Consider the following 12,899-nt stretch of genomic DNA (forward strand, 5'->3'; position numbering starts at 1 on the left):
CGCATGCCGCCTCTGGTGGCCGCGCGGACTGCCGGCGGGTGGAACCACACTGTTGTGTATCCTGTTCCCCGCCGGCCGCTGTAAGCGCGCACTTCCGGTTTCGCCGGAAGTATCATAGCGCCATGGCAACGGCCTGGCGCTGGCGGCCGCTCACTCAGGGAAGATTCAGGCCTTATTAAAGGCCGGAAAAGACGGGGAGATGTGGGGGTAAGTGCCCGTGTTAAGGGCCTCTTGGTGGGGGGGAATGTATATCTTTGCAGACTCCTGATTACAGGGTTAGTTGTCTGGGCAGGTTGCCTCACCTGCTTTGATTGTGGCTCCGCCCACTTCCAGCCGGCCAGAATTAAGAGGCTGTCTGGCCTGGTGTCAGAGACCTTCCTGCAGTATCTGCTGAAGGCGTGCGATTGTGGTGTTCATTGATCTTGAACTCTTTTCCAGTTTGCAAACTTTATTGGGAACCGGCTGTGATGGCCGAGTGGTTAAGGTTTTGGACTCGAAATCCAATGGGGTCTCCCCGCACAGGTTCAGATCCTGTTCACAGCGCCAGCCCGGCTAGCTCAGTCGGTAGAGCATGAGACTCTTAATCTCAAGGTCGTGGGTTCGAGTCGCACGTTGGGCGCCAAGTCACCTCTCTGTCCGGTCTACAGGACCTGGTAAGATTTACCCTTTTTTTAAAAGCTGGTATGATGTCATGGTGACAGTGTTGCATGGTCTATTATCTCTCTCTGTAGGATATGTCATCCTCTACTACCCCTCCTGGGGATGGTAGGAGGAAAACCTCTTCCAAGAGGAAACATCTTTCCTGCTTCGATTGCGACACACCGCTCCCTGATGGTAGGTAGCGGCTTGAAAGGTTGTGCCCTGCGGGGTACTACTGGTCCTATAACTTGCCTATTTTCAGGCTATGAGTGGGCCCATTGTCGCGGGTGCAGAGGTCCTCCACCTGTGGAGCCCTCTCCCAGAGATATGATGCATGGGTCAAGGAGATGGTGAGTTTGGGCATTGCTTGGGTAAATAGTTTTTCCCTTGCTTGTACTCTCCTTTTTGTTTTGCAGGATGATTCCCTCAAAGGGATCCATTGCACCTTGTCTCAGCTCACGAGGAGACCATGCTCTGAGCTCCGTTCCTCGTCTCTCCCCCCCCCTTGTAACACCTGCGGGTGGCAGAGGATGATTCCTCCGAGGACGACTCAGTTATTCCAGCAGAACTGCGTTCCATTATGAACAAACGGGCAGGCTGCTGAAGTCCATCCGGTCTACAGTGGGCCGAGATGTTGACGGGGAAGCCTCCACGTCTGCCTCTGGGGGACATATTGCCTTCCATGCGGACGCCACGCTGACCGACCTTATGGTGCAGCAGTGGAAACAGCCAGAGAAAGGACATTCGCTTTCCAGGATCTTCAAGAGTTTGTTTCCTATTAACACTACCCAGTGGGATTCCTGGGGGCCTCCCCCGAAGGTGGATTTGGCCGTAGCAAAGCTGTCCCGCAGAACCCTGGTGCCCTTGGAAGATGGTTCAAATCTTCAGGACCCTCTGGATCGTAGGGCGGACTCCGTTCTGAAGAAGGTCTACTCAGCTTCCTCCGCGCAAGCCTCTGTGGCCATAGCCTCCTCTATGGTTGGTGACTTTTTGCGCAACCGCTTAGCCGCCTTGGAGCGGGATATAGACTTGGGCGTAGACAGAGATGAGATTCTGGCCTCTATGAAAAGAGTTCATAGGGCTGCAGATTATTTGGCGGAATCCTCCTGCCATCAATTTAAAATCTCCGCCAAATCTATGGCGTTGTCTACTGCGGCCCGTAGACCCCTTTGGCTAAAGCCTTGGCGGGCAGATTTTGCGTCTAAAGCAGCACTCTGTGCTCTCCCCTTTGAGCCGGGAAGGGTGTCTGGCCAAAGCTTAGACGCCATTATGGAGGGATTAGCTGAAGGTAGGGGAAGGTCCCTACCTCAAGCATCCAGGGGCAGACGTGCTCCCCCTAGAGGCAGAGGTTCTTCCTCTAATTATAGACGCCCTTCCCAACAACGGCGTTTTAGATATCGCCCTAGGGGAGCTGGTCGTGGCGCTTCCAAGGAGGACACCAAGAGGAAGCCTGAGTTTTGACGTGGGGCAGCTCCCTGTGGCCCCCCTTCCTGTGGGAGGACGTCTTTCCTCCTTTTCCAGAGCATGGTTCACCCATGTCCAAGACCCATGGGTGTTGAAGATCATACAACACGGGTATCACATCGACTTTCATCTTCCACCTCCAGATCGGTTCGTTTCCACCCAAACTCTTCCACCTTCTCAGCAGGCCAGTCTAGAAGCCTTGGTTGCCGAATATGTTACCAAGGGCGCCCTGGAGAAGGTACCAGCCTCAGACCTCGGTCTGGGAGTCTACTCCCCCGTCTTTCTGGTCCCCAAGTTCACCGGGGGCTGGAGGATGATAATAGATCTGAGGTACCTCAATCGGTTTATCAGGAAGAGGTCATTTCGAATGGAAACCGTGGATTCCGTGGCTGTGTTTCTTCAGCCAGGAGAGGTGATGGTTACCCTCGATTTGAAGGACGCCTATCTACATGTCCCCATTGCTCATTTCCACAGGAAGTTCCTCAGGATTGCCGTCGCTATGGCCGGCCACAGGGAGCACTATCAATTCACAGCTCTGCCATTCGGCATCACATCCGCCCCACTGGTATTCACCAAGGTGATTTCTCCGGTCCGCGGCCCTCAGACTTCAGGGTCTTTTCATCGTCCCTTATCTAGACGACTGCCTACTGAAAGCTCAGTCTCCTGCTGCCCTCCTCCAGCAGCTCAACCTTGCCATCAACTTCCTACAGGAGTTAGGATTATCAATTGGGAGAAGTCCGAAATCGTTCCATCCACCTGAAGAAAATTCCTCGGATTTATAGTGGATTCAGAAGCGATGCAGATCTTCCTCTCCAGTCCAAGGAAGGAAAGAATCCAAGCCAGTGCACGATTCCTATTGCGCACTCGGCAGGTAACCATCTGGACCGCCATGAGAGTCCTGGGCCTGATGTCATCCTCGGCCAGGGCGGTGCCTTGGACTTTATGGCATTTGCGTCCCCTGCAGATGGAAGTGTTGAGAACCTGGAACAGGTCTCCACGGGGATTGCACAAGAAGATCTGCCTTTCTCCCGCTACCCGTCTTTCCCTCAGATGGTGGATACACCTGAAAGACGGAAGGTCCACGGTCCCGACAGTGTGGACCCTGTTGACAACAGATGCATCCCAGTGGGGATGGGGAGCCCATTGTCAAGACAAAACTGTACAAGGACGATGGAGATGTCCGGAGCTGGGGTCATCCAATCTCAAGGAACTCAGAGCAGTGTACCTGGCCCTAGTACACTTTGCCCCAGAATTGAAAGGCAAGTCTGTCAAAAACCGGTCAGACAATATGACGGTGGTAGTCTATATAAACAAACAAGGGGGCACCAGGTCACCAACCTTGCTGAGAGAGACGAATCTCATATTTGCCTAGGCGGAGAAGAATCTGGTCCAGTTATCCGCTGTTCACATAAAGGGCTCCCTGAACATAGTAGCGGATCAGCTGAGTCAGGGTATTACCGTATCAGGAGAATGGTCTCTCAATCCAGACGTATTTCAACAGATCGTCCAGAGATGGGGTCTCCCGGAGGTCGATCTTATGGCTACCCGACTCAACGCCAAGGTGGGGACCTTCTGCTCTCTGTACCAGGAGGACAATCCCTTGGCGGTGGATGCCCTGTCCATCCCATGGAGGTTCAGGCTGTTTTACATATTCCCTCCAATTCCAATCATACCGAAGGTATTGATAAAAATAAGACAGGACCAAGCCTCGGGAATAGCCATAATCCCGTTCTGGCCAAAAAGGGCTTGGTTTGCTCAGCTCATACAAATGAGTCAGGGCATATATTGGAGGCTTCCCCCACTCCCAGACCTGGTAACCCAAGGAGAGCTGAGATGCCAGGATCTGAGGAGACTCAACCTGACAGCCTGGAGGTTGACCAGTCCCTATTGAGAAATAGAGGACTGTCACAAGCCGTCTTGAAGACCCTATCCAGCGCCAGAGCAGATTCGACTAACAGGAACTACCGTCGAATAGGTAACATCTTTAATGCCTGGTGTCTGCAGCATCAAGTGGACTCCACCGATCCCCCTACGGAGGCGATCCTGGACTTCCTTCAAGACAGACTAGACAGAGGTCTTGCTGCGGCCACACTCAAGGTACACGTAGCGGCCCTGTCCGCCTATCTGGGGAGGCGTTTGTCTCAGGATCCTTTAGTGAGCACCTTTATTAAAGGGGCAACTAGGCTGAGACCGGTGGTAAACACCCCTGTCCACCAATGGGACCTTATTCCGGTCCTGAACGCCCTATGTGGCCAGCCATTTGAACCTCTGGAAGAGGTCTCCCTCAAGTCGCTAACCGGCAAAATGGCGCTGCTATTGGCAGTCACACCTGCCAAACGCGTTAGTGAACTACAAGCTTTGTCCGCTGAGGAGCCATATACCACCTTTTTCTCTGACCATGTACAGCTTAGGTTCCTCCCTGGGTTTCGTCCCAAGGTGCCATCTGCTGTAAACAGGAACCAACTGATTTCCCTTCCAGTATTTTTTCCGTTCCCTTCTTCTGCTGAAGAAGAAAGATGGCACAAGCTGGATGTGGTTAGATGCCTGCAGATCTACTTGCAGCGCACTCGCCCCTTTAGGTGGACTGAAAACCTGTTGGTCAGCTACACGGGGAAAAACAAGGGCGCCAAAGCCGCCAAAGCTACAATATCCCGGTGGGTTACCGAGACTATTAGAGTCGCCTATACCGCCCAAGGGCTGTCGGCTCCATCTTTCCTTCATGCCCATTCAACCAGGGCAGTGTCCACTTCACGGGCAGAAAGAAGTGCTTTGTCTGTGGACCAAATATATGCAGCTGCCTCTTGGGCATCTGAATCCACCTTCATTCGGCATTACCGCCTGAAGGACCAAGTGGCAGATTCCACTGCCTTTGCCCAGACCAGTTTAAGTTCGGTCATGGGTTTGTCCCACCCATCTTGGGGACCTGCTTGCTATATCCCCACATTGTGCCGCTGTTGAGGACGACAGGGAACGAGTGATTATGAAGATAATCTTGTTTCCCTTAGTCCTAACAGCGGCACAAGATTTCCCACCCTGGGAATCATATCTTATGTATAAAACTGTATATAAATGTAATGGAGGTACTTTTGTATTTACACGCAGAGGGGAGGTTCTTGTGCCCTCTTATAGGGCCTGCCACGCATTTGATTGGCTAATTAAATATCCGCCTGTCCTACCAGCACACAGGGGCAGAAATACCCCCACATTGTGCCGCTGTTAGGACTAAGGGAAACAAGATTATCTTCATAATCACTCGTTAGTTCCCTTCTCCATATAGTCCCTGGTTTCCAGTGGTTTAGTGTTTCAGACAGTGCTTGCTGTTCAATGTTGTAATAGCTAACTCAGTCCCTGGTGTCCAGTGGTTTAGTTCCCTTCTCCATATAGTCTCTGGTGTCCAGTGGTTTAGTTCCCTTCTCCATATAGTCTCTGGTGTCCAGTGGTTTAGTTCCCTTCTCCATATAGTCCCTGGTGTCCAGTGGTTTAGTTCCCTTGTCCATATAGTCCCTGGTGTCCAGTGGTTTAGTTCCCTTCTCCATATAGTTCCTTGTGTCCATTGTTTTAGTTCCCTTCTCCATATAGTCCATGGTGTCCAGTGGTTTATTTCCCTTCTCCATATAGTCCCTGGTGTCCAGTGGTTTATTTCCCTTCTCCATATAGTCCCTGGTGTCCAGTGGTTTATTTCCCTTCTCCATATCGTTCCTGGTGTCCAGTGGTTTAGTTCCCTTCTCCATATAGTCCCTGGTCTCCAGTGGTTTAGTTCCCTTCTCCATATAGACCCTGGTGTCCAGCGGTTTAGTTCCCTTCTCCATATAGTCCCTGGTGTCCAGCGGTTTAGTTCCCTTCTTCATATAGTTCCTGGTGTCCAGTGGTTTATTTCCCTTCTCCATATAGTCCCTGGTGTCCAGTGGTTTAGTTCCCTTCTCCATATAGTCCCTGGTGTCCAGTGGATTATTTCCCTTCTCCATATAGTCCCTGGTGTCCAGTGGTTTAGTTCCCTTCTCCATATAGTCCTTGGTGTCCAGTGGTTTATTTCCCTTCTCCATATAGTCCCTGGTGTCCAGCGGTTTAGTTCCTTCTCCATATAGTCCCTGGTGTCCAGTGGTTTAGTTCCCTTCTCCATATAGTCCCTGGTGTCCAGCGGTTTAGTTCCCTTCTCCATATAGTCCTTGGTGTCCAGTGGTTTATTTCCCTTCTCCATATAGTCCCTGGTGTCCAGTGGTTTAGTTCCCTTCTCCATATAGTCCCTGGTGTCCAGTGGTTTTGTTCCCTTCTCCTTATAGTCCCTGGTGTCCAGTGGTTTAGTTCCCTTCTCCATATAGTCCCTGGTGTCCGGTGGTTTAGTTCCCTTCTCCATATAGTCCCTGGTGTCCGGTGGTTTAGTTCCCTTCTCCATATAGTTCCTGGTGTCCAGCGGTTTAGTTCCCTTCTCCATATAGTCCCTGGTGTCCGGTGGTTCAGTTCCCTTCTCCATATAGTTCCTGGTGTCCAGCGGTTTAGTTCCCTTCTCCATATAGTTCCTGGTGTCCAGCGGTTTAGTTCCCTTCTCCATATAGTCCCTGGTGTCCGGTGGTTCAGTTCCCTTCTCCATATAGTTCCTGGTGTCCAGCGGTTTAGTTCCCTTCTCCATATAGTTCCTGGTGTCCAGCGGTTTAGTTCCCTTCTCCATATAGTCCCTGGTGTCCAGTGGTTTTGTTCCCTTCTCCATATAGTCCCTGGTGTCCAGTGTTTTAGTTCCCTTCTCCATATAGTCTCTGGTGTCCAGTGGTTTAGTTCCCTTCTCCATATAGTCCCTGGTGTCCAGTGGTTTAGTTCCCTTCTCCATATAGTCCCTGGTGTCCTGTGGTTTAGTTCCCTTCTCCATATAGTCCCTGGTGTCCAGCGGTTTAGTTCCCTTCTCCATATAGTTCCTGGTGTCCAGCGGTTTAGTTCCCTTCTCCATATAGTCCTTGGTGTCCAGTGGTTTATTTCCCTTCTCCATATAGTCCCTGGTGTCAAGCGGTTTAGTTCCCTTCTCCATATAGTTCCTGGTGTCCAGTGGTTTAGTTCCCTTCTCCATATAGTCCTTGGTGTCCAGTGGTTTATTTCCCTTCTCTATATAGTCCCTGGTATCCAGTGGTTTAGTTCCTTCTCCATATAGTCCCTGGTGTCCAGTGGTTTAGTTCCCTTCTCCATATAGTTCCTGGTGTCCAGTGGTTTAGTTCCCTTCTCCATATAGTCCTTGGTGTCCAGTGGTTTATTTCCCTTCTCCATATAGTCCTTGGTGTCCAGTGGTTTTGTTCCCTTCTCTATATAGTCCCTGGTGTCCAGTGGTTTAGTTCCCTTCTCCATATAGTCCCTGGTGTCCAGTGGTTTAGTTCCCTTCTCCATATAGTCCCTGGTGTCCAGGGGTTTAGTATTTCAGACAGTGCTTGCTTTTCAATGGTGTAATAGCTAACTCTGTCCCTAGTGTCCAGTAGTTTAGTTCCCTTCTCCATATAGTCCCTGGTGTCCAGCGGTTTAGTTCCCTTCTCCATATAGTCCCTGGTCTCCAGTGTTTTATTTCCGTTCTCCATATAGTCCCTGGTGTCCAGTGGTTTATTTCCCTTCTCCATATAGTCCCTGGTGTCCAGTGGTTTAGTTCCCTTCTCCATATAGTCCCTGGTGTCCAGTGGTTTTGTTCCCTTCTCCATATAGTCCCTGGTGTCCAGCGGTTTAGTTCCCTTCTCCATATAGTTCCTGGTGTCCAGCGGTTTAGTTCCCTTCTCCATATAGTTCCTGGTGTCCAGCGGTTTAGTTCCCTTCTCCATATAGTCCCTGGTGTCCAGTGGTTTTGTTCCCTTCTCCATATAGTCCCTGGTGTCCAGTGTTTTAGTTCCGTTCTCCATATAGTCTCTGGTGTCCAGTGGTTTAGTTCCCTTCTCCATATAGTCCCTGGTGTCCAGTGGTTTAGTTCCCTTCTCCATATAGTCCCTGGTGTCCTGTGGTTTAGTTCCTTTCTCCATATAGTCCCTGGTGTCCAGCGGTTTAGTTCCCTTCTCCATATAGTTCCTGGTGTCCAGCGGTTTAGTTCCCTTCTCCATATAGTCCTTGGTGTCCAGTGGTTTATTTCCCTTCTCCATATAGTCCCTGGTGTCAAGCGGTTTAGTTCCCTTCTCCATATAGTTCCTGGTGTCCAGTGGTTTAGTTCCCTTCTCCATATAGTCCTTGGTGTCCAGTGGTTTATTTCCCTTCTCTATATAGTCCCTGGTGTCCAGCGGTTTAGTTCCTTCTCCATATAGTCCCTGGTGTCCAGTGGTTTAGTTCCCTTCTCCATATAGTTCCTGGTGTCCAGTGGTTTAGTTCCCTTCTCCATATAGTCCTTGGTGTCCAGTGGTTTATTTCCCTTCTCCATATAGTCCTTGGTGTCCAGTGGTTTTGTTCCCTTCTCTATATAGTCCCTGGTGTCCAGTGGTTTACTTCCCTTCTCCATATAGTCCCTGGTGTCCAGTGGTTTAGTTCCCTTCTCCATATAGTCCCTGGTGTCCAGGGGTTTAGTATTTCAGACAGTGCTTGCTTTTCAATGGTGTCATAGCTAACTCTGTCCCTAGTGTCCAGTAGTTTAGTTCCCTTCTCCATATAGTCCCTGGTGTCCAGCGGTTTAGTTCCCTTCTCCATATAGTCCCTGGTGTCCAGCGGTTTAGTTCCCTTCTCCATATAGTCCCTGGTGTCCAGTGGTTTATTTCCCTTCTCCATATAGTCCCTGGTGTCCAGTGGTTTATTTCCCTTCTCCATATAGTCCCTGGTGTCCGGTGGTTTATTTCCCTTCTCCGTATAGTCCCTGGTGTCCAGCGGTTTATTTCCCTTCTCCATATAGTCCCTGGTGTCCAGTGGTTTAGTTCCCTTCTCCATATAGTCCTTGGTGTCCAGTGGTTTATTTCCCTTCTCCATATAGTCCCTGGTGTCCAGTGGTTTAGTTCCCTTCTCCATATAGTCCCTGGTGTCCAGTGGTTTTGTTTCCTTCTCCATATAGTCCTTGGTGTCCAGTGGTTTTGTTCCCTTCTCTATATAGTCCCTGGTGTCCAGCGGTTTATTTCCCTTCTCCATATAGTCCCTGGTGTCCAGTGGTTTAGTTCCCTTCTCCATATAGTCCTTGGTGTCCAGTGGTTTATTTCCCTTCTCCATATAGTCCCTGGTGTCCAGCGGTTTATTTCCCTTCTCCATATAGTCCTTGGTGTCCAGTGGTTTTGTTCCCTTCTCTATATAGTCCCTGGTGTCCAGCGGTTTATTTCCCTTCTCCATATAGTCCCTGGTGTCCAGTGGTTTAGTTCCCTTCTCCATATAGTCCCTGGTGTCCAATGGTTTAGGTTTTTCAGGCAGTGTTTGCTGTTCAATGATGTAATAGCTAACGCCGTCCCTGGTTTCTGGTGGTTTCATGCCCCAGACACTCCCTGGTGTAAAATAACTTAGTCTCTTTCACACTAAATGGCCACTTTATTAGAGTCCCCATCTAGTACCATGTTGGAACTTCTTTGCTCTTTGAGCGCTGCAGCAAAATTTGTAGCAGCCTCCACAGATATCAGAAGACCCAGGGTGCGCCAAGAAATCTTCCCCTACTATTACTGCACCTCCTCCAGCCAGACAAGAAGAATCCATCGATTCTGCTGCTTGCGCCAAATTCTGCCCCTCCTGACATCATGGAGCCACAGAAATCTGGATCCGTCTGCCCCGGCCATGGTTCTCCACTGCTCAGTGATACAGGTTTCGCCCTCGCAGTTTTGTCTTTCCGCTTTCCTTAGACAGTAATGGCGCCCGCACTTGTTCATTTGCTCTTATCCAGACTGACCTGATATCACAGCAATTCCTGCATCCTCTAATCCTTTCATCCACAATTTATATCTATAGAATCTCCTCTCTCTGGTCTTCCTTGATCACACTATTCTATGCAGAGATCTTTAAAGGGGCTCTATCAGCAAAATCATGCTGATAGAACCCCACATATGTCTGAATAGCCTTTAAAAATACCATTTAGGCACCGTTAATGTTATAGTAAACTACCCCCCCCCCCCCCAGTTTTAAAATAAAACCCTAAAAAAGAATATGATCTACTTACGCATCGTGCACGCTGGGCGGGCATTCAGGGTGCGCCGTCTTCTTCATCCACGCCTCCTCTTCCTCCGATGTCCACGGGTCCCGTCCTCCTCCGGCGCTCGTGAACTGACAGTGATAAAAAAAAAATGGCCCAGGCCATTTTTTTATATCCGTGTCAGTTCGCGGGCGCCGGAGGAGGATTGACCGAAGGACATCGGAGGAAGAGGAGGCGTGGATGAAGAAGACGGTGCACCCTGAATGCCCGCCCAGCGTGCACGATGCGTAAGTAGATCACATTCTTTTTTAGGGTTTTATTTTAAAACTGGGGGGTAGTTTAATATAACATTTACGGTGCCTGAATGGTCTTTTTAAAGCCTATTCATGCATATGTGGGGTTCTATCAGCATGATTTTGCTGATAGAGCCCCTTTAATAAAGTGGTCATTCAGTGTAGATAGACAGACAGACAGATAGATAGATAGATAGATAGATAGATAGATAGATAGATAGGAGATAGATAGATAGATAGGAGATAGATAGATAATAGATAGAAGAAAGATAGATAGATAGATAGATAGATAGATAGGAGATAGATAGATAGATAGATAGATAGATAGATAGATAGATAGATAGATAGATAGATAGATAGATAGATAGGAGATAGATAGGAGATAGATAGATAATAGATAGAAGAAAGATAGATAGATAGATAGATAGATAGGAGATAGATAGATAATAGATAGAAGAAAGATAGATAGATAGATAGATAGATAGATAGATAGATAGATAGATAGATAGATAGATAGATAGATAGGAGATAGATAGATAATAGATAGAAGAAAGATAGATAGATAGATAGATAGATAGATAGATAGGAGATAGATAGATAGATAGATAGATAGATAGATAGATAGGAGATAGATAATTAGATAGATAGATAGATAGATAGATAGATAGATAGGAGATAGATAATTAGATAGATAGATAGATGATAGATAGATAGATAGATAGATAGATAGATAGATAGGAGATAGATAGATAGATAGATAGATAGATAATTACATAGATAGATAGATAGATAGGAGATAGATAGATAGATAGATAGATAGATAATTACATAGATAGATAGATAGATAGATAGATAGATAGATAGATAGGAGATAGATAGATAGATAGATAGATAATTACATAAATAGATAGATAGATAGATAGATAGATAGGAGATAGATAGATAGATAGATAATTACATAAATAGATAGATAGATAGATAGGAGATAGATAGATAGATAGATAGATAATTACATAAATAGATAGATAGATAGATAGATAGATAGATAGATAGATAATTACATAGATAGATCATATGACAGATGTAACACCAGCTATAGTTATATTTGATACATTTTCCTTTTCGTTACAGGCGAACGGACACAGCTTTGTACATATGGAGCACGAGATGGCCGTCTCGCTCCTGAAGAACTTTCCAACCACAGTGGACCTTGTAATTCAACGTGAGCTTACTGTCTAAATATTTTTATAACTGGTAATGATATCAGACAGATCTTCTAAGACATTTTCTTTCTTTTTTTTTTTTGCCAATTGCTGGATCAATGGCAAAGTTCAGTGCCAAATGTAGGATACATGTTGACTATAGACTGACACGTGTTGACGCAGGATACATAGGAAACCTAACACGGATTCTAATATCCATCAGAATTCTCTATTGTATTTCTTTTACCATTGGCCTGAGGCTGAGCATTTGGTGCAATTTTGTAAAACCAATAATGTTTCTTCCCAAAGCGGATTTTACCGTACCAAGAGCGCGGAAGCACACGAGCTGCTCTTCTGGTTCCTGAAAAAAAAAAAAAAAAAAAGAAAAAAAAAACGCCATTCAGCACTGCCTCAACATTGTATATGCCTTTTATATAGAACATACAATTTACCTAGAAGGAATCGCAAGTCATATTTTGACTTCTATACAAAAACAAAAAACAAAAGATTACAAAACAGAAGAATATTTTCTTAACTTACGAAGAAATTGATAAGAAAGTATTTATTAAAGATGTAGATGTTACGCTGAATTAATATTTCCCTTTTTTTATACATATAAATATATATATATATATAATAAAACTATTAGATACGTATGCCTTATGGAAACCACTATAAATGTCTAGACTCAATTCCGTTGAATTAATTTGACTTCATTAAGGAGGAGAGCTCGCCAGGTCATCTCACATGTATAGGGTGGCGAAAGGGACATAGGGTCGTAGGTCAGGGGGGGTGGCCAGAAACATTGCCATAGGTATGGGATGTGTTCAGTATTCCAACTCGCCTTTTTTTAAGAGTAAATGGGTCTGAGTTGCAATACCGCACATGACCTGTGCACAGGGGTGGCGCTGTTTTGCGAAGAAAGAAGGCATGTATTTTGTATACCGTTACAAAGGACTGCACTTTACCCCAAGAAATAGTGATAACAATCAAGGTTGATAACTAATATGGCTGCCCAGGACAACAGGGTTGTTACTTTACTGGGTCCTGAAACGGCGTTTCAGAGGATGTATTGGGGTCAGATGTTTAGGAAAGTTGGCTACCAACTGGCCACATATATACTCTTTAAATTAGGTGTCTTATGTCAATGACCCATTTCTGTACATGGATATCATAAGAGGGGTCCTCCATCTCGGACCCCTTTATATTATCCAGAATGGAAAGACACTAACAAGGGGTGACCCTTGCTCTGACCGACCA

General features: G+C 47.0%; 1 protein-coding gene and 1 non-coding gene across 2 annotated transcripts in view; both read left to right on the forward strand.

Annotated features, from left to right (window-relative positions):
• Window positions 1-12,234, forward strand: part of LRRC7 (leucine rich repeat containing 7) — a 195,687-nt gene extending 183,453 nt beyond the window's left edge. The window contains exon 27 of the mRNA XM_075287244.1: window positions 11,569-12,234. Coding sequence (XP_075143345.1) covers window positions 11,569-11,676 — 108 coding nt within the window. The 3' untranslated portion in view covers window positions 11,677-12,234. The remainder of the gene's footprint in view (window positions 1-11,568) is intronic.
• Window positions 462-543, forward strand: TRNAS-CGA (transfer RNA serine (anticodon CGA)). The gene has a single exon. It is a non-coding gene; the product is annotated as a tRNA-Ser (tRNA).
• Window positions 12,235-12,899: the final 665 nt, after the last annotated feature.

The sequence above is a fragment of the Leptodactylus fuscus genome, chromosome 9 (genome assembly GCF_031893055.1).
Source record: "Leptodactylus fuscus isolate aLepFus1 chromosome 9, aLepFus1.hap2, whole genome shotgun sequence".
In the NCBI taxonomy this organism is placed as follows: Eukaryota; Metazoa; Chordata; class Amphibia; order Anura; family Leptodactylidae; genus Leptodactylus; species Leptodactylus fuscus.